Here is a 23404-nt window from a genome sequence, read left to right as displayed (position 1 = left end):
TCTCTGATTATTCCGCAGAGGCAATACAGTTGGACTCTTTCTCTGCAAACCTTATTTTTGTTATGTAGCCGTGTTTACTAAATCCATGCTATACCCAATCAGGGCAGCCTCCCAAACCGCCAGGATTGGTTGGTATTGAACTTGTAAAATGTTTATGAGTGAGTGTTTGCCTGGTAATGTAGCCCTGGGTGCCCTGCTGTCAGCATGGAATTACTGATTCTGTTACACGCAGAAGGGCTTTGCAGGGAAGAGAAGGGGAGCTGGGTAGTCATAGGAACTTTCTCCTCTAAAGTCTTAACGTGCATTTAGACAAAATAGTTTTCACCAACAGAGCTACCTTCACCACTTTGTTTTAAAAAAAAAAAATAAAAATCCATTGATTTACTCTAACAACTGTTCTGCGACAAAGAGCCTTATTGCAGTTATTTCAGCTCTTAACTGTACAGCAACCAGGTTAGTCAGTATAAATTAGATTAAAAATAAACCATTAAGAAGTAGCTACACTACCAGATTCAAAGAGACACTTTTGCCATCTTTACCATATTCTGTGCATGAATTTTATTGGATTAGCAGTAATCAAAAAATCATATTTTGTAAAAAGTATTCTATTTAAATTATTATTTACTATGGGAGAAGCTCGAGTCAGGCAATTAAATCTAAACACACCACCAAAAATCCGTATTCCCCAAAATAACTCTCCACAGCTATCTTGAATACACAGCCACTGACCTTCAGAATCATATTTTCTTTACCAATTCACAGTAATAAAAATGAACATTTTGTCATCACTTTGGGAAACTGTGCCAAACACCTTAAAACACATGTCACATGCCAACTTTACTTCATTTTTCTCCTCAGGGAATAGATACATCTGGAATCATAATCACAGATAAAAACCTTGACAAAATTGCACATGAGCCCAGCCCTTCTCTCCAACACCTACCTTTTCATAACATTTAATACAATATTAATATCAGTTACTAAAAAGGCTTCCAACCTTTACATTTCTGACATAACATGTTCAAACCCATATTTCACACTTCTTGTTCTGTTTTAAGTTCAGTGGATTTAACAGGACTCTGGAGAGAAGATCATGTGGCTGAAGATTTCCCTCCCTCTCTAACACCCGTAGAGGCAGTTTTGGAATTGTTTAAATAGCTGTGGCTATATAAACTGAAATATGTAAGATTATGGGTATCTTATTTCTCTCTCACACGTATAGATACATGCTTGCATATTTTTCTGAAATCTACTGCTTGTACCAGTGACAAACAATCTCTACACAACATCTGGGCAAAACATTCTGAATATTTTCATTTTACACTTTATTATTTATTTTTCCTGCATATTCTTGGTTTATCAGACAAATACAATTAGCTCGTACTGTATAAAAGCATTATTTGCTCTTTTTTAGCTATGATTGACAGTTTTTCAAATCAAAATAAAGCACATTCTTAGCCGATCATCTTCTTGAAAGTGTGTTACTGTTTTAAGCTCGGTTTGCTTCTGAGACAGCTAGAGATCTTACTCGCCAGGGCTAACTGGTGAAATTACAGATCCAACAGATTCCCTGCTCTCCCCCAAGTGCTTGGCTTAGGTAATAATTAACGGCTAATTCCTGGACTGAGATTTTTACTGTATGTTTTTATAAAACATTCATCAGCTGATACTGCAAAGAAACGGAATTTGAGAACTTTGCGAATTTTCTTTTTTTATTGCGTTTGTAATTAATACCATGCTGGAGGTACCTCAGGCAGCTCACTGTATGGCTTTGTTCATGTCAGAATGGTGATAGCAACCCCTTTTTGTTACATATTTAACAGCTTTGAAAGACATTTTTTAAACAGCAAATGTACTCGACAGCTTTAAAGCAAAGGACATTAAATAGGTTGCCAATTATTCATTCAACAGCTCTATGTGCGTCAAAAAAATGCATACCACCAAATTTTCCCAAGACAAACCACTTAAATTTCCTGTGACTCACGCACCATTTTTGCACTTACTGGGTAAGGATAGCAATTATTTAGAAAAAGAAACAGATATTAAACATTTCTTACCCTGGAATACTAAAAACATATTTATAAATATGCTCATTTCCAGTTTGGGGACAGCATCTGTGACAAGAAATGTCCTATTTTTAAACTGAATGGTGTTTCTTAATAAGCTTGTTTTATTATTTTCTTTCACTTTAAAATCACCCAAAGTGTCTCACTTGGTATATAAGAAGCGCAAAAAGTGATATATGAATGGAGCAATCATTTCCCAGAATCATTTCAAGTCAGTCTATCGAGCGAGTAAATCTGAAGCATGCTAGTCTGTCTCCAGCAGCTCAGGGAGATGAAGAGCTGAGCTGAGCTCCACTTGCTGACAAGAAGCAAACTGTCTCACATTTTAGGAGAACAACATCATTGCCTATAAAAATGAAGAAGAGACAAAATAAATAAAACCAGTTAATGTTGTAGTTAACTTGCAAATCAAGTAAATCTGTTGGTACAGTATTTTAGAAATAAATGATAACAGCATCACACCAAACACACATTTCTGAACATATAAGCGTTCTGATTTTGATTTAATGGTATATCAGCGTCAACTATTGCTTCCTTTGCTGGTACACACTTCCTGATGCCTACTGTGAAGGGTGCCCATATTTACAACTGAGTAAGATGATTAATTACACCTTGTCAATCACGGTGCATGAAGACATAACACCACAGCAGACAATGAAGAAGATGCCTGAAGCTACAATTACATTTTAATTCATAGTTTATTGTATGTTCCCATATATTGCAGTCTAATAACCGTAGGGGCATCAAAAACATATGAGATATCAATCACTCTGCCCCCTGGTCTTTCATGTTTATATTATTCCACAGCCTTTAAATTACCATAAGTAGTTACTTATTTTCTAAGCTTTCTTCTCTTCTTTCTTACCTTTTGCTTCCATTTATCTTTTATTCTTAGTACCTTTATCCAACAGCTCTAAGTATCTGATGGAAGTTTGTAGCTCACTTAAAATCTGTAACAGACAACCTGAAACCCAGCAATTAGCAAAGACAGCTTAGACTTGTGTTCCTTTGTTGAAGGAGGCGTTGAAGCTTTTGTTCTGATTTAGTCACGGTAGCTGGGTGGAAGCTGGTACCTCATTATGTGGTTGGTCTGTTTGTCTGGTAGGTAGCAGATGGTACTGGAGATGACGTTACCAAGAGAGGCAGGGTAGAGAAACTCAAGACCTGTGATTTGTTCACCTGTCACCTATAACAAAATACAGGTTAAAAGACTTTATTATTAGCTGCACCATTTTTTTTTAATGAAAAAACTCGTTTCAAATGAGTCCGCCATTGATTGTGAAGATTACTTTGCTGTAGCATTTTTTCTGTTGCTCATTATTCAAGGATACCCTGGATTTTATTCTGAACAATGTAAATGTCATTCATGTGTCAGTGTGTACATTAGCAGCTTTGTGTTTACATTCTGTTACTCTCCTTGTGTTTTGGTAGCCAGGGTTGGATGTCTTCTCGTGTTTGTATATCCATTAAGTAGATAATCAGAGATAGCCTGTGAACCCGAGGTCGTGCCATGCCTTTTTAGCAGGCTATTGGTATTATTGGTTCCGGCCACTTGGGCAACGCAGCCCTATTAAATATCGCTTTTTAATTCCATAAAACACCACGGCATCCTTTAGATAGTCCGCGATGTCAGACGGAGCCTAAGAATCCGCGACCTTTCTCCCTTCCAAAGCGTCTGTAACCAACTGCGTGACCCAGCACGGGCCTGGCACCAACAGATCGGGGGCCGCCAGCCCCAGAGGAGGCTGCGTGCAGCGAACTGCCCGAGCAGGGGCCACGCGGTGCTGCTCCACAGCCGGCCATGGCGGAGCCCAGGGTGCGAAGCGAGCAGCGCTCCGCGGGCGGCTCTCAAAGCGTGCCGAGATTTGGGGAAGGCTGCACGTTGGGGGAAGGCTGCACTTCGGGGGGTGGGCACCGCACAGCTCCAGCAACACGCGGCTCGAGGTCGCTGACCCGCAGCGTGAGGGTCCAGGCGTGACTCCCGGGCCAGCTGCGGTGCTGCTGGGCGGGCGGCTCGGCCCGGGGCCGTCCCCGCGTGCCGGGGCCGTGCGGGGCCGGGGGGCGGCGGCGGCGGCGGCGGCGGGGCCGCGGCCGAGCACATGCCGGCGGCCGCGGGGCGCGGCGGCAGCCAATGGCGGCGGGGCAGGACGTGATGTCAGCGCGCCTCTAGAAAAGGCGCGGAGCCTCGCGCGGCGCCCGGGCTGCAGACGCGGGCTCGCCGCCACCGCGCAGCCCCGCACCGCCCCGCGCCGTCCCGCACCGCTCCGCGCAGCCCCGCGCCCGGCTCCCACCCCCGCTCCACCCCCCCCCTACCCCACTGCAACCCCCCCCCACACCCGCCGGCAGCCGCCCCGGGGCCGCGCCGCCTTAAGGAGCGAGGGGGGCCGCCGAGTGCCCGTCCCACCTGGTGCCCGTCCAAGTCTCTCCCTCCTTCCCCCCGGCTTTCTCCTTTCCCAATGAGCTCCGGCGGGCTGGGGGAGGAGCGGGGGACGGAGCAAACTTTGCCCCTCAGCCTTCGCCGCTGCCAGCCCTCCGGACCGTGAGTGCGTGCGGGGGGCACCCGGCCCGGCCCCGCAGCGCCAGCCTGCCCTCCGCCCGCTGCAGCCTCCCCTCCCCGCCCGCCTCCTGCACACCCCGCACACTGCGATGTAGGGGCTCGTCCTTCTTATTTTTTTTTTTTATCGTTTCTCGCCGAAGATGGTTTAATTTTATTTTTTTTTTTTAAATGCATTCCTATTATTTATTAATCCCTCCCCACCGTAAGCCTGCCCAGCCTTCCGCCGGCTGGGCCGGAGCGTAAAGCCTGGGACCGCACCTGGGGCGATGAGCCCCGCACTGAAGAAGCCTCCCAGAGGGATGCGCCGGGGCCGCGCAGCAGCCTAGAGCCCAGCCCGGAGCTCCCAGCGCCGCCGGTCCCCGCTCCCTCGTCCCCTCCGCCCGCCTCTGCTGCTCCCCGACCCCGCGGGACCCCGGACCCGAGCCTGCGCCGCGCTCCGGAGAGCTCCGCCGGGGGGAGAGCCCCGAGCCCGAGGAGAGACGGGGCGGCCGTGCTAGATGCATGGGGGAGGGCTCCGCTTAATGCAAGTTCTGGGCTCCTGCAGGGACCCCGACAACTGTCAGCAGCAGCAGCAGCAACTCGGGGCCTCCTCCTCCGCTTCCTCAGCGATGCTTTTCCACAGCCTGTCCGGCTCGGAGATGCACGGGGTCATCGACGAGATGGATCGCAGAACCAAAAGCGAAGCACCGGCCATCAGCTCGGCTATAGACAGGGGAGAGACCGAAACGGTAGGAGGCGAAGGAGTGGGAGTCATTCAACCCCCTAAACGTAACGAACCCCTCAAAAATACAGCTTTTCCTTTAAAATAGCAGGTCGGGGGGAAACGTATGCAAAATACTAAATCGGAAGAAAAATAAGAATAAAGACACCCGCAAAAGGTCGAGTAAAACCACGGGGAAAGGCATGAAACTGTTAATTATTAATAATATGCATAGTAATAGTAACGCTTGGGTGAAAGGAGCGGTGCTGCTCTTGCGAGAAAACAGAAAGCTAGACCAGCCTTTTGGTAGCGTCCAAGAACGCCTTCCCTTCCCCCAGCCCGGCCGGCCTTCTAAAGTTTTTAGGGAGAGGCAAAGTATGCTTTTATACAGATAACGCTCTGGCACAGCGAGATTTTTCTCTGCGGAATGGAAACACAAACAACAAAGAATCCGATTCGGTGTTGTTTTTCAGGTGGGATGTCCACGCTGAGGTAGTTGTTATAGCACTAAGTAAAAAAAAAAAAAAATAATAATAATAAAAGGAAAACTAAAACTCGAGCATCTTTAAATTATGATTTTTTTCGTAATAGAAAGATACGTGAACACTGGATTTGCAAACAAGGCAAACGGATTTAGAGGATGTGTTTCAGGGAGACAGACGGATGCAAATTTTTGTAACTTTACCACTTTTATCTTATGTCTGCTAACGCGCAGTACTTGTATTTTAATACATTTAGATAATAAAAAGTTGAATCTTTCAAAGCAGAGTTAAGCCAGCGAAGTGGAAGAGATTTCTGAAGTGTATTAACTGAATCAACATTTTCTGTGTACTATTTTTGGTTTGGTTTGGTTTGTTTTTTTTTGGTTAAGAAACGATAATTCTGGGCAGAAATGATCCCATATTTTGGTAATGCTGTCTTTTAAGCTGATATGGGCATGTGCAAGAAAGATATCTGTGCTTGGTTTTTAAAACTTCAACAATAGGTGTTACTTCTCTAAATGCTATGGAGAAATTTACTTAAAAGTGACAGTGAGATTATTTAATCCTGAAATACTGGCTGAAAATAAGCCTTTCAGCTAGAAGGGCTGAATGTGATTTCTAATCAAAGCAGTTTGGGTTTTCTTTGGAAAAGTTAATATTTCTGTGTAAAATTAAACAACATCAAGTTATCTTTCCTGGAGTAATTCTGTGTCATGATACCTTTATATATCTACATAGAAATTATTTGCATGCACACGTGTATAGAATGAGCAGTGGGATAGGATACTAGATCCTTAAATGCCATTTCTGGATATCAGAATATTTTTGTTACTGGTAAAGCAGAAAAAATCGTGTTTTGTTTAAAGTGGATTTATAAAGAACTACTTTGGTTATAAAACGATCCCTAATCAGAGTTCAGTTAATGCCTTAAAGACCTAAGCTACCAGTGGACTTGTGTGGCTCCCATACCGCTCTAGTGCCATAATTTTATTTGTACGTACTGCTGGTAGTGGAAATGCTGTCGTGCAAACAGTAGTGCTCGTAGTGCTGGGGGTTGGTGATCTCTGCAAGTGCTGGATGAAAGTAATCCGTCAGCATGTGCTGGAAACACAGCTTCATTTTCTTTCAGTTCTTCCCGTTAGCTGTCTTCCCTCTCCTTGCTTTGCGCAAGGACTTAAGGCTCTAGAGGAGGTAAAAGTAAACACGCGGCTTCCCCCCGCCCCGAGTGGGAGCTCTGCGGCTCCGGCACGTCTGCAGGACGGCAGCTCTGGCCCCAGCACCAACGTGAGGGCTGGCCTCGAGCAGTGCCATGCTGACAAGTTTGGGACGAAGTGGACAGCAGCGCAGTGCCAGGTCTGCCACAAACACTGCTCCACTCCGAGCCTCTTGTCCTGACTTTGGGCTTGGATTTAGGTTGAGGGTGTTGGGTAAAATACACGAGCGCGCTTAAACGGTTTCCGATAGTCTTTTTCTCTTTATTTTCTTTTTATTTTCTTTCTTTCTTTCTTTCTTTCTTTTTTTTTTTTTTTTTGGTAGGAGTTGACAGAAAATGTATGTATTTGTTTTTTTGCAGGGGGTTTCGATTGGATTGTGATTTGACACTAAACTATTAAATTATATAGGGGTTACATTTAGTTTTATTGCTTCCAAGTTTATCCCAGCATAATCTAAAGCACTCTGTTGTTTTTCCTCTCTTTTTTTCCCCGCTATTTCGTTTTTCTGACAAAGCCTTCTGCGCCTCAGCCCCAGTGGTGCTCGTCTTCTCGGCAGTTGTTTCCCGATCCCTGCGGTGCCCTGGGTCGGGGCAGGCTGGGACGCGGTTTGTTGGGGAGCGGCTCGCAGAGAGCTGCGCCCGTGCGGCTGCTGGGGGGTTTGATCGTAATTCACTCGGAATTTTATAGCTAGGAAAATACACACCCAGACCCGCACTCACGGGGCATTAACTATGCAGGCGCTCTCCGTGTATCCGTAACGGGAAATTTTAGAATTAACTGTCTGCGATTTTCCCCGCTCTGACGATTGCGCCTGTTTAGCGAGGAGCATCTTTTCTTGATCTGGGACCGGCAAATTCACAAAAGGAAAAAAACGGAGCGAGAAAGCCTGGCTCTCAGCCGGCCCCCCCACCCCCCCAGCCCCGGCCGCTTTCGGCCCGTCCCCCACCCTCCCCGGGGCCGGCCGCCTCGGAGCCCCCCGGCCGCGGAGCGGGGCCGGGCAGGGCAGGAGCCGGGCTGGAGCCGGGCTGGCCGGGGGGGCTGAGCCGTGCAGCAGCCGCTGGCTCTCGCTAACGGCCCGCGGTTGTTCTCCCAGCAGAGCATGCCGTCCATCAGCAGTGACCGCGCTGCCCTGTGCGCCGGCTGCGGGGGGAAGATCTCGGACCGCTACTACCTGCTGGCCGTGGACAAGCAGTGGCACATGCGCTGCCTCAAGTGCTGCGAGTGCAAGCTCAACCTGGAGTCCGAGCTCACCTGCTTCAGCAAGGACGGCAGCATTTACTGCAAGGAGGATTACTACAGGTACAGCCCAAAGCCGCCCGGAGAGCCGGGGGGGGATGAGGGGGGACCGCGGGATCGCGGAGCCTCCCGGCCGGGGCCGGGCGCATCCCCCGGGCTGCTGTGGGAGCCCGAGGCCCCTCAGCGGACGGCCCGGAGCGGAGCGGAGCAGCCCGGCCCCGGGAGCGGCCGCCCGGCCCCACGCGGGTCCCGCCGGGGGGCTGCGGACGGGGCGGGGGTCGGGGGTCTGCGCGGCTCCCTGGGGCTCCCTGCGGCTCCCTGCCGCAGCCCGGGGTCCGGCGGCCGCGGGGGGAGCGGGGCCGAGTCCCCCAGGTCCTGCCGCCCTCCCGGCAGCGGCCCGGCGTCGTGTTCCGGCCCGCAGCCCCCCTCCGCGGGCCGCCCAGCGCCCCTCACCGTCTCCTCGGGCCCTTGTGTTTTGCAGGAGGTTTTCGGTGCAGAGATGCGCGAGGTGTCACCTGGGGATTTCTGCCTCCGAAATGGTCATGAGGGCCAGGGATTTGGTATATCACTTAAACTGCTTCACTTGCACCACCTGCAACAAGATGCTGACCACCGGCGACCACTTTGGCATGAAGGACAATCTGGTGTACTGCCGCCTCCATTTCGAGACTCTCATCCAGGGGGAGTACCAGGTGCATTTCAATCACTCGGATGTAGCCGCTGGGAAGGGCCCAGCACTGGGAGCGGGCTCTGCCAGTACTTTGGGACTGCCTTATTACAACGGCGTGGGGACTGTCCAGAAGGGGAGACCCAGGAAAAGGAAGAGCCCGGGGCCTGGGGCAGACCTGGCAGCGTACAACGCAGGTAAGAGACCCCATCTTCCCCCAAGAACAATTCCGACGGTTTGTTTTTGTTCACTTCCAAAGGGGGATTTCCGTTTATTTTAGCTTAAACCGTTAATAATAGTTTAGCTGCAGCATAATTATTGAGATCAAGTGCTGTCAAACTGCAATTACAGAAGCTAATATGTTAGCATTTTTCACTTCAGCTGGAAATAAAATGTTTTGAAGCGAGGTCATCTGGTTAAGGAGGGGGAGAGGGGGGAGTGGAGCCTGAAATAAAATCTGGAAACCAGAGATTGGAAGTTAGCACTTCAGAGAGCTGTGAATTTTCTTTAGTAGCTACACCCTCCGAGGCTGCTGATGGGCGAAGCGTTCTGCCCTTCTCTCCAGCTCCCGCACCTCCGGCTCGGGGGGCAGGGGGCCGAAAAGCGGCCGTCCCCGGGGGGCAGCGGGGGGCAGGTGGCTGCGGCTGGGGCTGGGGCTGGGGCTGCGCTGCTGGGACGGGGCCGGCTGGGCTGAGCGCCGCCGCTCGCTGCCCATCGCCGGCACCGGCCCTGCCGGGGGGGAGCCGTGCCCCGGGCTCTGCCCTCAGCTGCCCGCTCCCCGAGGAGTTTCCTCGTCCGGCCTCCCCACGGCGGCTCCGGAACTTTGCAGGGAAAGGAACCGGGGCGGTCTCCTGCCTTCCCGGGGCCCCGAAGGCCGCCCCGTGCGGGGCCCGCTGTCCCTGGGGAGCGCCGCCCGGGGGGGGGCCCCGGGGCCGTGCCCCCGCCGTCGGGCTGCCCCCTCGGGCTGCCCGGGGCCGGCCGCGGCGCTGTCGGGGTGGGAGCCGGGGCAGCTCCCGGCCTGGGCCGGGGGGCTCGGGGGACTCCGGGGGGCTCAGGGGGGCGCGGGGAGGCCGCAGGGTGAGGCTGCTGCCGCCTGGGGCAGGGACGGCGGCGCCCGAAGCGAGCGGGTGGCGCTGAAAACAGCCAGGAGAAGGCAAGCGCACCTCGGGACGGGGCTGCCACCCACCGCTGCCTTCAGCAGCGATATGGGAACGGCGCAAAAACCCGGGGCCGTCCCAGGGGTGAAGGCTGCTGAAAGGTGCGCCTGGCGTTGTCCCTGCGAGCTCCCGCACACGCAGGCGGCAGCGGCTCCCCCGCTTAAAAACGCTTCCTCTCCGGGGGGCTGCGATCCAGGCGGCCTTCCGCCGCCTCCCCGTGCGGGGCAGATGTTCCCATTCAAAGGACCTGTAAAGCGAGGCAGCGGCATCTGCCCCGGGTGGGAGCACAGCCCCAGAAAGTCTTGGTGCTCCCCGACTTCCTAACCACGCCGTCCTTAGCCGCTTTTTGAAGAATTCGTTTCCAAAATAATTGCCCTCCGAGTTTGCTCTTGGAATTTGGGGCTAGACCCTGTAAATGATGCTGCAGAGATCTTCCGCGAGGAGCTTTTGGCTTCTTCGCTTAAACTATTTGTCTGCTTAATATTTGCTAAACCGATAATCGATTAATTTATATGGTAATAAGTGTAATTGATCCTGGAAATCAGACCGGGTTGTCTGTTGATTTTAAATCTCACAAACGAGCAAATTCTTGCAAAGCTTTCTAATTTCTGTCTTCTAAAAGGAAGCCGTTTAGAAGTGTGATAGTTTCTCTCTATTTTTAATGGAACTTTTCGTTTCTTCCCGAGAAATGCACGATGTTGTCCTCTGAGGGTACTCGGGGCTGGCACTTTGTGTAGCAAGCTTCGTGTAAATAAATCTTCACCAGAGGTGGTGGGAAAAGGGGGACCCGGAGATGCGGCCAGAGCAGGGACAGGAATTATTTTGTAAATAGCAGCAAACACTCATCTGCGACATGAATTGGACTGGCTCTTTTTTCTGCCTAAACGAGACTCCGTTTGCACAGGGATGATGGGTTTTGGATGTGGATAGAGCCTGACAAGTGGAAAATAGCTTAGAAGGATGCCGAAACTTCAAAAAGATTTTTTTCCCTCTCTCTCTTTGTTTTTTCTTAAAGTGTGTTCCTGTGATCGTAATTTCTTCTTTCACTTGTTGGACTGGATTTTGATGTTGTTTTTTTTTTAGGTCAGTAAATCAATGGCTGAAAGCTTGCTGAACACAGAAGCACCTGTAAAGAATTCTGAATACTCCCTTTGCGGATTAGACCCCAAACCTCCCACAGCCCGCTGTACTTTATTCCTATCTATCCAGTCTGCCTTTGATAAGAAGACAGGAAAATCTCCTTGCAAACGCTAGAAGTGCAGAGCAGGCTCGGGGCAGCGGGAGCTCCCCACGCCCGGGGCCGGGCAGGCGGCGGAGGCGTTATAGGGGCGCTATAGGGGCGTTATAGGGCGCTCCCTCCCGCACGGGCGGCGGGGCCCGGCCGGGCTGCGGCTCTCTGGGGCCGGGCCGCTGCGGGGCGCTGCTCCGGTCCCGCTCCTGCTCCCGGTCCCGGCCCCGCCGCCCCGGGTCCGGCAGCGGGGCCGGGTGGGGGCTGGCCCCACGAGCAGCTTTGCCAGGAGTTTTCTCCTGAGAAACCCGGGGAAGCTCCGGCGAGCTCCCTTCTCCCTCTCCCCCCGGGACGGGAAGCTCCCGGGGGGGCACCGCTCCCGGCCCTGCTCCGAGCCGCAGCCCCCAGCTCCCGGCCGGGGCAGGGCTGCGCCGGCTCCGAGGAGGGGACCCCGCAGAGCCCCGCTGCGGCCCCTTTGTGCGGACAGACGGACGGACGGACGGACGGATGGACGGGCTGCCCCCGTCCCCAGCAGCGGGGGTGGCGGGCCGGAAGGTCCCCCCCCAATCCCGGTTGGGAGCGGGGTCCGGGTGTCCGCCGCGCCCCCTCCTGCCCCCGGCCGCAGCTCGGTCCCGGTGCCGAGCCCCCCCCCCTGCGGCTCCGGGCTCCGCTCTGCGCTCCCGGCCGGCCCCCCCCGGCCCCCTGCAGGCGGCCGCGGGTGGGAGCGGGGCCGACCCCGCACCCAGGGGCGCTGCGGGCGGAGAGCGCCGAACGCGCCTCGTGTCTCAGCGTGCTTCCCGGGCCGGGATTAGTTTGCTTTCTTTTGGGGTAATGTAACGTGTCAAACGCGAGCCGCTAAGAACAAAAGTTCCCCCCCCGGAGGAAACTCCTCGCCCCCAGCCCCTCCGGTGCCGCGGCCCCGACGTGGGGGATCCGCGGGCCGGGCGCGGGGCAGTGCCCCCGGCTCCCTCCTGCCTGCAGGCTTTGCACAAGGATAACGGCGCATCCCGCTTCGTGCTCGCGTTGCTGTTTTTAGAGACGGTTTTACACGTTATTCTGCAGAGGATATTTTGGTCACCGGCACCGAAGCACAATGTTTGAATGTGAGGGAGCGAGAGGCAGCTCCTGGCGATGCTCTCTGTGGGCTTCCTCTCGAGGCCGAAGGGACGCTTGTGTCGTGGTGCCGGGGGGGCTGCGAGGGGTCACCTCTGGGGAGAGCAGCGGATGGACGGCAGGGCGATGGCCTGGGTGTGGGGACCGGGGGAAAGGCAGCAGGGCCTCAGAGATGGCCTAGGGTCAGGAAAGATACTTGGCACCACTTCAGAATTTGCTTTATCACAACATAGGAATGAAGCGTTAGTTAATTTAAGGCTCCTCTGACTGGAATGTTACCAGTTGTATTTCTGAACTCCCAGCAGGAGTCCTAGATGCTGCAACTGCATGGAAATCCTAAGTCTGGGTGGTTGAGCAATTCCTCTAGGAGATGTGCAGGGACACCACGAAGGACCAGGGGGAAGTGCCTGGAAACCACAGCACCGAGCGAGGGGCACGTACGGTGCCAGTCTTACACCAGGGTGGCCCTTGCAGAAACTCCTTCACTCCGAAGGTCTCCACACTTCTGTCTCTGTGCCTGCAGTGCCCATGGACACCTCAGGCTGGGCAGGAGGTGCACGTAATACCAGATTGGTACAACCAAATTCTGGAGATGGTGCCAAGTACCAGAAACAAACAGGAGAGGGGAAGTGGCGCTAGCAAGGAGGGTTAGGTCAGGCTGGGGGATGCTGCGGGTGCTCAAAGCACTTGGGCAAGACAAGGAAGAGCAGACACCCTCATGCACTTTCAAAGTCTGTTTTGTAACTTTCTTCCTAGAAAAGGACAATGGTTTGCTGGTCTTGAATGGTACACATTCACTGTCATCTCAATATTATTTTTATTTAGAAGATTGGGGGTAAAATTATAAGAAACTGAAAGAGCAAATTGTTTATTGTCCAGTTGATGAAAAGCAGATCCCCTCCTTCCCTTCTGGGAGGATTTAGAATTAGTTTTATTTCCTTGGATCCTGATTGTATCTCATTCTCTGTAGAACAGGTTAAAATCCAGCTACTTGCTGCCCTAGGGTTTGTTTTGCTGCATGTTAACATGAACAGGTCTCAGCCCTTCTGACGGCTATTTTGATGCACTTCCTCCTAACTCTTTGCCCTGTTATTTCTGGGAGGGTTTGAGAGCATTTAAGACAACACACAGAGGTCTTTTCCATTTCTAATGTCTACAGTTCTGTATGTTTTAAGACCAAGTACTGTGTTGTTTTACATTTCCATAATACCTTTTGCTATAAGAAATACAGTTTCAGTTATTCTTCCCAGTATTATTTAGAGGGAGAACTGTAGCTCTGGAGGAGACTGGAGCTTGTGGGGTCACCCCAGTTTGGCAACTAGATCTCAGTTCTTAAACCAGAAAAAGACTTTGCTACATTCTGTCCAGCTCCATTAATGCTGCATTTTTACTGTCTCCTTTTGTGTGTCTTACACCTTTTAAATTGAGGTGCTTCCAGTCTTTCCAAACATCATGACAACAAGCAGAAATGCTTCTTATTACTGGAATTTGGCACAAGAAAGTTAGGTCTGCAAAGGATTTATAGAAATGTATACACATGCACATACATGCGCACACATTTATATGTCCAGCACATTTATACTGGCTGTTTTTTGAATTGTAGGGGTACAGAAACTCACCAAGATGTTTGAGGCTTCAGACACTTTTTACCGATCTATTAAACAAGCCTGCTTTTGGTCTCACAGCTGAAGTTTTGCAGGCCTTGCTCTATGTTGTGCCACATCTTTTAAAGTTTTTGAAAAGGTGAAATTTGCAAAGCAGCCACTGCACATGCTGCAAAACTGCTTTTTAGTGTATCTGTATGCATATTTCCACATGAGTACGTGCATTTTGTTTTATTTTATTTTTTAAGTAGTGGTTTTAATGCATGCCTTTCAGAAATTGAATGTATTCAACAGGGCTGAAAAACTCTCCTAGACAGTATGAATTTAAAGTATGATTACAAAGAGATACATGTCCATGAGATGTACTCAGTTGAAATGAATCAGTGGTAATGGATAACTGAAAACAAATCTGTTTATGTGCTTATGAAATTCACCAATAACTCACATTTTAAAATACATTTGTCGTTTTGTTTTGTTTTGTTTCTGCATGCAATGTAGAACAGAGATAGCAGTGATTTTTCATTACTTTTAATCAATATCTTACAGGAAATTAAAAAGGAGTTTCAGATACTGGAGCAGAAAAAATAAATTAACGGCAGCTTATTAGAGCTAATTTCAGTTATATCCATGATATTATTTTTAGTGAATTTAAGCTTGGTCCTTAATGTTATTTTAAGAGTTTTCTATGGTTTACTTTATGCACATGTAAATTAAAAACTACTTTTGGTCTTTGAGACTATTTTGTTTGGCATTCAACATTTAATATAATTTGATAATTATTACAATTTTCCTTGGTCACAGACGTCTTTTGCAGGCTTTGCAGTTGATTTATGCAAATGTGTCAGTCAGTCTCATTCAGCGATTTCAAAAGAATATAACAGAATCAGTCATTCAAAGTACTATTTTCAAATGCTTAAAAATGAAATGTAAATATAAATAATAAAAAATAAGTGTATTTTTTTTTTCATTTGGTGTGCTGCTGATATATTGTATTAACAGCTTTATTTCTTGAGCTAGTCAAATTATAGTCATAATTTGCTGTCTGGTACCCACAAACTTTATTTCTTTTATAGTGTTTCATTTAATGGTCTCTCTTGTACTCTACAGGGTTTAGTTTGATGGAGGAAATAATTATAATTTTAACTGGTCTGTTCCATCGAGATTTAAGTGGGCTCTATTGTACAGCTTTCTTTGTACATTACAACACAATTTATAGTGATACAAAGTACGTTAAAACACTTTACAGAGTTGAGGACAGCTACTGTCCTACAAGCAGAAAGTGGAGGAAAGGCTGTGCGGAGATGGAGGAAAGAAAAAAGGAAACAGACCTGACATTTTAAAAGCCATAAAGAGGCAGGTGAGGGTCCTTGCAGACTGGTTATTGTAAGGGAAAAATAGAAGATGCAGAAATGGAGGGGAAGGCAAGTAGGATTTGTACCAGTACAATACGTGCCATGGTATGTTATTTTAATTGCTGCTCTCAGATGAACTGCAAACAATGTTGGTCACAGAGCAATAGGTTTACACGCCTTTTCCTCTTGTTGCCTTAAGCTTTAAGCTGCAATGAAAACGATGGTGACCACCTGGATAGAGACCAGCAATACCCCAGCAATCAGAAAACAAAGCGCATGAGGACATCATTCAAACACCACCAGTTGCGGACAATGAAGTCATACTTTGCTATTAACCACAATCCTGATGCCAAGGACTTGAAACAGCTAGCTCAGAAAACCGGCCTGACCAAAAGAGTTCTTCAGGTAAGAAAAACAGTCTTTTGTACCAAAACATCAATTTTGTATTTGAAATGCTGTGGATCTTACTAATCTTCAAGCTTTTCATAATCATTCATACCTTCTGTGAGACATCAGTTACATTCTAGAAAGTATGAGAAAAGTTATTTCATTTCAGCTTCCCAAAAGCAGATCACTTGGGTTTTAATTTTTAATGACAGTTGTGAAGGCATGGGGTGCTATTTGTTTTCCTGAAGTTAGTCAATTCTGGTGCATGTTTTAGCTTCTGATCTGCTGCAAGAAAAAAAAAAAATTAGTTAATGTAAATAGAGAGCTCTTAATTTAGAAATTGCAAGGAATGGTTTTCTTTGTGAGTAATCAGCAGTAATTTATTATTTTATCCGGACAGGGAGGATGTCTTTTATTTCGCAATGTAAGTGGACATAATCTTTGAAAATTTAAATTTATATTTTTAGTCATAGTAAAGTAACTTAGAATGAAAGGCGACTGCATTTTGAAAGTACCTTTTCTCTGAAAGCTTGATTTTTCTTGCTTCAAGGGTATACACTCCATTTGAATTATTATGGCAAGGAAAGGTAAGAATATTAGTCGGCTTAGCTCCATTCTAATTTATAGTTCAGATTCAGGAAGTGAATTTTAATGGCACTTATTCAGTAACTATAACTAGAGATAAATGTGGGCATATAGGAGGCATGACATTCCAAAATCTATTACTGAGATCTTTAAATGGATCTTTAATAGTAGAAAAAACTGGTTTGTGGGCTTCGTCGAGAAAGCTAGGGCTCAGGCACCTGGGAAAGCAATGTGGACAGCTCTCATAAACTCATAGGCAAGTGGAGGGCAGTAAACAAAAACATTGAAAAAAAATGAATTCACTGGAGAATTGTGGATCTTGTAGTGTTTACACATAACTGAAGAAGGAATAAAGGTTTGTAGGCTTCCTAGTAAAACTGCTAATGAAAAGCTGTATGTAATTCCTTCTCTTGGCCACGTCCATCATAGCTGGATTTTGTTTTTGTGAAGCTGATTTGCAGTGGCACAGATTCCTCCTCTATAACTGGTGCACATCCTAGCACTTGACACAGTGCCTCTCATAGCAGCTCCCTTTTATCTATGAGTGTGGAAGAAAGGATTTTCTGCATTTAACTATCATTATTTCAGCACTTCCTCATTTTCTAATCAGAGTTTACACACTTTAGTGATATCTACTCTGTTACCAGTGCACTCACACCTGAATTATCTGAGAAATTTCACATAGTGCATGAAGAAATTAGATTGGTGCGTAGAAAACACCTCTCTCTTCGTCTTCCTTCTGTTTTTTTTTTTTTTTTTCTCAGCCTGCACCAACTTTGACTTCCATATCTGTTCTCTTTTCATCCAATGAGCTTGTCCTTCCAAATTTTTTCCAAGTCTTTTTCTCTGTTCCTTCCTTTTATAATGTATTTCTTCTCCCTAAAGCTGGATTCCATGTCTCTCTTCAGCCTCTCTTTCAGTTTCTTGATCACTTCTGTTTCCACGTTAAGTACACTGCATCCTCTAGTTTTAAGGTGCACAGTGCTTTCTCTTTTTTGTGGCAATCCTTTACAATTCTACAAAACTTTTTTCATGGTTTTGGTAATTGGCGTTTCACTTCTTTTACTTCCACAGTTAAATGCTTCTTTATCTCTGGGCTCCTTTAGCTGAAGAGTGGCGCAAGGTAATAGTTGGTGTTGAGGATTGCACACAGAGGATGGTGCTGTTGGAGGCACTTCAAGAAAATGACTCAGAGTGATACTTTGCATAGTATTGCTTGAGTTTTTCTGTCTGTTACGAGCATTGTCTACTCCACTGAAAATTAATTTGGGCTTTAAGAAACAAACTTGCTTTTTGGATTGTAGAACCTTTGTGCCCAGTTGGTTTATTTCTAACCTGTGAGAGAAAATAATGTGTGCTTCTGAAACTGCAGAGGGAATTTTTCGAACGCTGAAGTTCACCCATGCAAGTTTCGAGGTTGCTTCTTGCTGGGGAAAACTCTTCATGATGTTGGTTACTGAGATAGTGTCACTTGTTAATTCTTTTGTGCCAGAAAGGTTGGCATTCCATCTGTGTCATTTATTGAACATGAAGTAATTCACTGACACTATTGATCTAAACAAGCATCGTTAGTATTAGGCTGTCTCACATGCTGAAGGCGTATGGACTCCCAGATGTATATGCACACATTCCAGCAGTAAGAAATTTTCTGCTTTCCCTATCTTGTTACTAGGCATGTCTGTAAGCGCTTGTATTTTTGTGTGTTCAGGTCTCAGTTCAGCTGACGAAAGATAATGATTCTTTATCTATCATGAACAGAATATAGTGGAATAGAAAATATAAGGTAGCAGTTGAGGAGAAAGACAAAATCCTTTATTCTGAAACCAGTGGGCTTTCTAAACATGCAGAGGAGTTCCTAGTGTTTTAGGAAATGGCTATAGTGCCACTGCTATAAAGGCAGTCCCATATAACATGTCATGAGAGTGGCTTGTAGATGAGCAGGGAGTTTGGCCATCTTCATAATGATCTGTGATACTGGACTTGGAAGACCTGACTTCTGTTTTGGCTTTATATACAACTAGTCATCAGCTACCCATGTCCAGAAGTGGAATGACAGGGAAATGTAACATACTGCTTCAAAAATTACATTTCCTTCAGTGGCTTTGTAATGCAGAATATTTTCCTTAAGTAATGACATCAGAGTTACAGTAAGCCTATTTATTTTTTTACTCCCTATCTTTATATTTTTCCATTTCCATTTAGCTTTATATGTGCAATTTGATATACACCTTGTACTGCAGCTGGGGAGGACAAGTCCATTATTGTAAGCTATCATTCATAATTAAAGTGACCAGCTAATTGTGAGCTAACTAATTGGTGTAAATGTTACGCTTTGGGGAATCGATCTTTCTTTTTTGTGAGTTTAGAAAGTGAAGGTGGAAGTAGAGGTAGCCCTAAGAATATACGGTTTGCTAGCTATTGCTATGTACCTCTTCTCTAACCAAGAGTGTGGAAAATGATTATCCATGGCAAAAGCAGTTTAGGAACATGAGCTATTGTTTTTCAGTGGGTGTCTTGTACACTGCTTATCCTTTCTTGAATCACTCCCCAGTAATGTTGATATGAAAATCCTACAAAGGTTTTCCTGCGTGCATTTAGACTTTGCTAATTCGGTTTCCAGCAGTCAACAAGCACAAAAATTTTCTCAGTCGTGTGAGTATCCTGCACTACCCTTTGGCAAAGATTTGCTTTAGGATAGCATACTGAAGACTATTTACCAAACCTTCGTTCATGAAATATCCTATAGTTCTCTTTCAACTGTATGTTTAATAATCAAAACAGAATACTCAGAATGTGCCTGCAGTGAGTAAACACGGTTTGCTGTGTGGTGGAACATCCTTTACATTTTTGTTTCTCCTGTTGTTAGTAAGTAAAGTTAGTAAGTAATGTCTCCAGGTAGATGTGTGAATTAGCAAAATTGTGTTTAAAAATTTGTTTCTAGTGTAAGCTATTCACAAAGACAGTATACAACAGTTGCAACAATGGAGGTGTTACAAACAAAAAATAAAATTATCTTAGATAACAAGGCCTCATTCATGATGGTATCTCAATTCTTTACAACATTTAGAATATTTACTTTCAATACTTCCCTATCTTATGGAGATGTTATTTTATTCCTATTTTACAGTCAGAAAATGGAGACAGAGAGAGATGAATTAGCTGTGCAGATCTCTGAAGAGATAGGATAATATTTTAACTGCAGAATGACCCTGCCTAGCTGCTGAGCTGCCCAGCTCCAGGCAGGCGGCTCGGCTCCCCTGAATGTGGTAGTGTCAGTGGGTCTCATGGCTGCTTTTATTTCTCAGTGGGAGTTTTGGTCCATATTTTCCCCATTTGGTTTGAAACAGCTCAGCCCTATAATGATACAGTTGGACAGAAAAACACTATGTACTTCCCAATGAATTTCTTTATTCCTCAGTGCTGAAGACCAGATTCCTAATTGTGTAATTGATGTGAGATAAGTCCTTCTGGAACAATTCTTTCAGTTATGTATATTTGGGTTATTATTTCTTTACTTGAATGTAATACTGTTACAGGTGCAGGGCCCGAATTGCCAGTGTGCACATAGAGCACTACCGCCATTATGCACGGGACAGCTGCCCTGGCTCTTGCACGCTCGTTTGCACAGCTATTCGCGACGACGCAGGGCAGTAGCAAATCAAGTTGGCATTCCTGCAACTCAGAAAACAATAGTTTTAATTCTTTCATTACTCTTCAACATTAAGTCTTTGCTAAATACTGTCATATCTTCAGTGCATACCAGAATATCACTATTGCAATAATTATTTTGTTATTCATTTCTACCATAAAACATGGCATTTTCTGAATTTCAGTCAACAAATATTTAGATGCCTTTTCAGTAATATTACAAATATTTACTAGTGGACAACTTTAGAGAGCTCTGTAGCCATCAGCTGATTAACCTTGACAATATCTCAACTGAACTTGAGGTTTTGTCTGTTTTAATTATGCTGTAACTATGGAACATGTCAACAGTGGCAGTCTCTAAACTTAAACTTCATATATATGATTCTTTTTACAATTTCTAGAAGGTATATATTAAAAAATTGAAGCCAAATTTCTTCCTTTGTGGGACAAATATAATTATCTCTTACTGAAAGGTAAACTAATCCCAAAAGTGTTAAAATTGCTGTTTTCTACCATTCCTACTAATTGGCACTTGAGACTTTGTAGCTCGAATGCCCAGAACAAACTAATTTGCTTCACCAGCACGCCTGGCACACGAGGCTCCTCACCTTGCTCAGAAGCATGCACAGACACTTCCACCACTCCCTTCTTGCAGGGCTCTGGATGAACAGTCATGCGAGGGGAAGACACTGGCTTTAAATGTTTCAGGCAAAAATACCACAATAGTTTTTTTTTTTTTTTCAGTTTTGATCACATCACAGGTTTACCATTATAATGGACTGTGTTATAAAATAATTAATATATTTTTGCAGTGCTAGTTTAGGAGAAGGTTTCTGTTTTCTTTGTGTATATGAAACCAATATATACCCTTTAAACAAAATGTTTTAATAGGGGAGCACCAACATAAACTGAAACAAGGACCTGTAGGGATGTGAGTAATGAATGCAGCTCCCATGGCCACTGCTAGAATTTGTGCCTGAGGATCATTTCCTTGTGGCATTCCCAGGAGAGAGTGTAAGAGAGAGTGTGTGTGCTTACAGACCCTTGGCTGGGAGAGAAAGCTTTCCAGAGGAAAAGGAGGAGTGCTCAATAGGGGGAACTCGGGGCTGGACCATCCATAGATGAGAAGAAAGCCAGTCAGAGGAAAAATGGTTTGAGACATCTTCACCAATTCTAACTGCAGCTGGCAAGTTGAGGGGAAAGAGGAGACTTCACAGGACTGCATCGCATTTCCGTGCCACTCCGCCGCCGGCAGCCTGGCCTGAAGTGGATCCTGCGGCAGGGGCTGTGCAGGTTCAGAGCTAGAGGTCAGGATTTCTGTAAAGGATGCTGTGACCACACAGCAGCCTCGTGAGCTCTGCACACTCATTTTCCCTGTATGGGCCACAGAGGAGAAATCTGATGGACTGAGGCTGGGCAGGTACTTTGACTCAGCTCCTTTCTCTGACAGATACAGAGATGATGAAGTTCATTGCACCTGGAATGGAAAGACTCGGTCCTATCCCTTATAACAGGTCAACGTGAGAGCAGTTGGATCAGGACTGAGTCAATTGTAAAGAACGTAACAATGTCAGAAGGCCTTCTGATAAGAAAGCACAGTGAAATTTCAGCTAGTTGTATCAGCAAAATGAGCTGGCATCACCATATAGCAGGTTGAACACAGGGTATTAATGGCATTTTCAAATTTAATCAGAGTAATATTCTGTACCTACAGTTCATACAAGTTTCACAAATAAATTTTATTATATCTATTTTCAAATAGGTCAGAAAAATATTGTATCTTTAAACAAATCCTGTAAACAGTAGAGAATATTTTTAGCTTGGACCTAAACTGAAATTTAACTGAAAAAGCAGTAGTCATAGCTTTTGTCCTATGATTAGTTATTGACTAGTTAGATAATAAATAATGCAAGAAGTAGAAATCATGGAAACATTATTGCGGTATGCAGCTATCATTTCTTCTGAAATTACATTTTTTAATGCAGTATGGGCTTTTAATACCATTTGAGCCTCTTTTTCCAACGTCATTCCAGGACTGAAAAAATGTAAAATGAGACTGGCATAGGAGCTGAATCATTTGAGAAAGAAGAGTAAGAAAGAGGGACAGTCTTTTTTGAAAAGTGAGAGCACTGCTGAGACAAGACATGAGAAAGTTCCCAAGGGAGCCCTCTGAGCCCGCAGGAAGGCAGGGTGCTATGCTGTGTCGCCTTCTGCACACAGTGGGAGATGGACCTGAGATACCAGGGTGCTGAAACTTGCTAGTATATGTTCATCAGATGCTTGATTTATATCTCGTCCTGACAAGTACTTCTGGGAGTGAGGGCAGTCGAGGATTCTCAGGGGCCGCCAAATTTGTAGGCATCTTTATACACAGCCTGCACTGAATGACTCCCCTCCTGTCCCAAGCAGACTGTTTACACAGAGAATTGCAGGAGAGGGAAAGAGGAATGCTTCACAGGCATGCAGAGGACACTTTTCATGACTGGGGCTACTTTTTTAACATGTTACCATAAAACATCTTCACCAGTTCAAGCTTTGATGAATTTGTGAGTTTGCTTTTGCTTTTCTAAACACTGCAGCTCTTTAAATGCTACCCTGTTATATTAAACTATTTCAGGTTTGGTTTCAAAATGCTCGAGCCAAATTCAGACGGAACCTCTTACGTCAAGAAAACACAGGGGTGGATAAGACTTCAGATTCAACACTCCAAGCAGGGACCCCATCAGGTCCTGCATCAGAAATATCCAATGCCTCCATGAGTCCATCCAGCACTCCCACTACTTTAACGGACTTGACTAATCCTACCATGCCTACTGTGACATCTGTCTTGACGTCAGTGCCCGGAAGTCTTGAGGTTCATGAATCTCGAAGTCCTTCACAGACAACTCTTACAAACCTTTTCTGATGACTCTTTCTTAATAATTTCTTTAAAAAAGAAATTATTCTTAGTTGAAATTCCAAGTGTATTTTAATAGAGGCTTTGAGCAACTGACTAACCACAATTAGGATCTCTCCTAAAAAAAAAAAAAAAAAAAAAGAAAAAAAAAAGAAGGAAATGTAGTGTTCTGGTATTATGGAGTGTGGACTGAAGAATAACTTGGAAGATCTATTGCAACACAACATTTGTGTAACTGTACAGTTTTGTGGACTGAGCAAGGGAAACAGCAATTAATTTAAGTTGGCTAAAGCTTCTGTATTTTCAAAGACTGCCATGTGCCTTATATACTGTTTTATCTACATACTTTGGATTCCATGTCCACTTCTCTTTTTCTCTCTGTATATTTATGACCAGGGCAAAAATGTCAAGAGTTTGTTACTTTGAATAGTCCTAAGCCTTTCATTGGTTGCTTTGTTGTTTTAGAATTTTAAGGTCAAAGTCTGTTCGAATACCAGAATTTGTAAAATCTA

The 23404-nt window shown here is 46.1% G+C and overlaps 1 protein-coding gene across 2 annotated transcripts; it reads left to right on the top strand.

Moving 5' to 3' along the window:
* Window positions 1-3119: 3119 nt before the first annotated feature.
* On the top strand, window positions 3120-22901 carry LHX2 (LIM homeobox 2). Of its 2 annotated transcripts, XM_032200181.1 has the most exons (7): window positions 3120-3135; window positions 5230-5351; window positions 8116-8318; window positions 8737-9115; window positions 12762-12766; window positions 15583-15781; window positions 22614-22901. In XM_032200181.1, exons 2-7 carry the CDS (start codon window positions 5232-5234, stop codon window positions 22899-22901), a joined length of 1194 nt encoding a protein of 397 aa, XP_032056072.1. In that variant the 5' UTR covers window positions 3120-3135; window positions 5230-5231. The 2 variants fall into 2 exon arrangements, with proteins under 2 accessions (XP_032056072.1, XP_032056070.1); XM_032200179.1 differs by lacking the exons at window positions 3120-3135; window positions 12762-12766 and having other exon boundaries at window positions 5121-5351; window positions 8737-9119; window positions 15576-15781.
* The last annotated feature ends 503 nt before the right edge of the window (window positions 22902-23404 follow it).

This window comes from Aythya fuligula, chromosome 19 (genome assembly GCF_009819795.1).
Source record: "Aythya fuligula isolate bAytFul2 chromosome 19, bAytFul2.pri, whole genome shotgun sequence".
Lineage (NCBI taxonomy): Eukaryota > Metazoa > Chordata > Aves > Anseriformes > Anatidae > Aythya > Aythya fuligula.
The sequence above is the reverse complement of the archived record's forward strand: the minus strand, read 5'-3'. Positions and strand labels throughout refer to the sequence as shown.

Excerpts from the sequence above, each read along its gene's own strand:
- LHX2 (XM_032200179.1), top strand. The coding sequence starts at position 5,121 with ATGCATGGGGGAGGGCTCCGCTTAATGCAAGTTCTGGGCTCCTGCAGG. Across the intron at positions 5,352-8,115 it reads ACAGGGGAGAGACCGAAACG|AGCATGCCGTCCATCAGCAG; the intron begins GTAGGAGGCGAA and ends TTCTCCCAGCAG. Across the intron at positions 15,782-22,613 it reads TGACCAAAAGAGTTCTTCAG|GTTTGGTTTCAAAATGCTCG; the intron begins GTAAGAAAAACA and ends AAACTATTTCAG.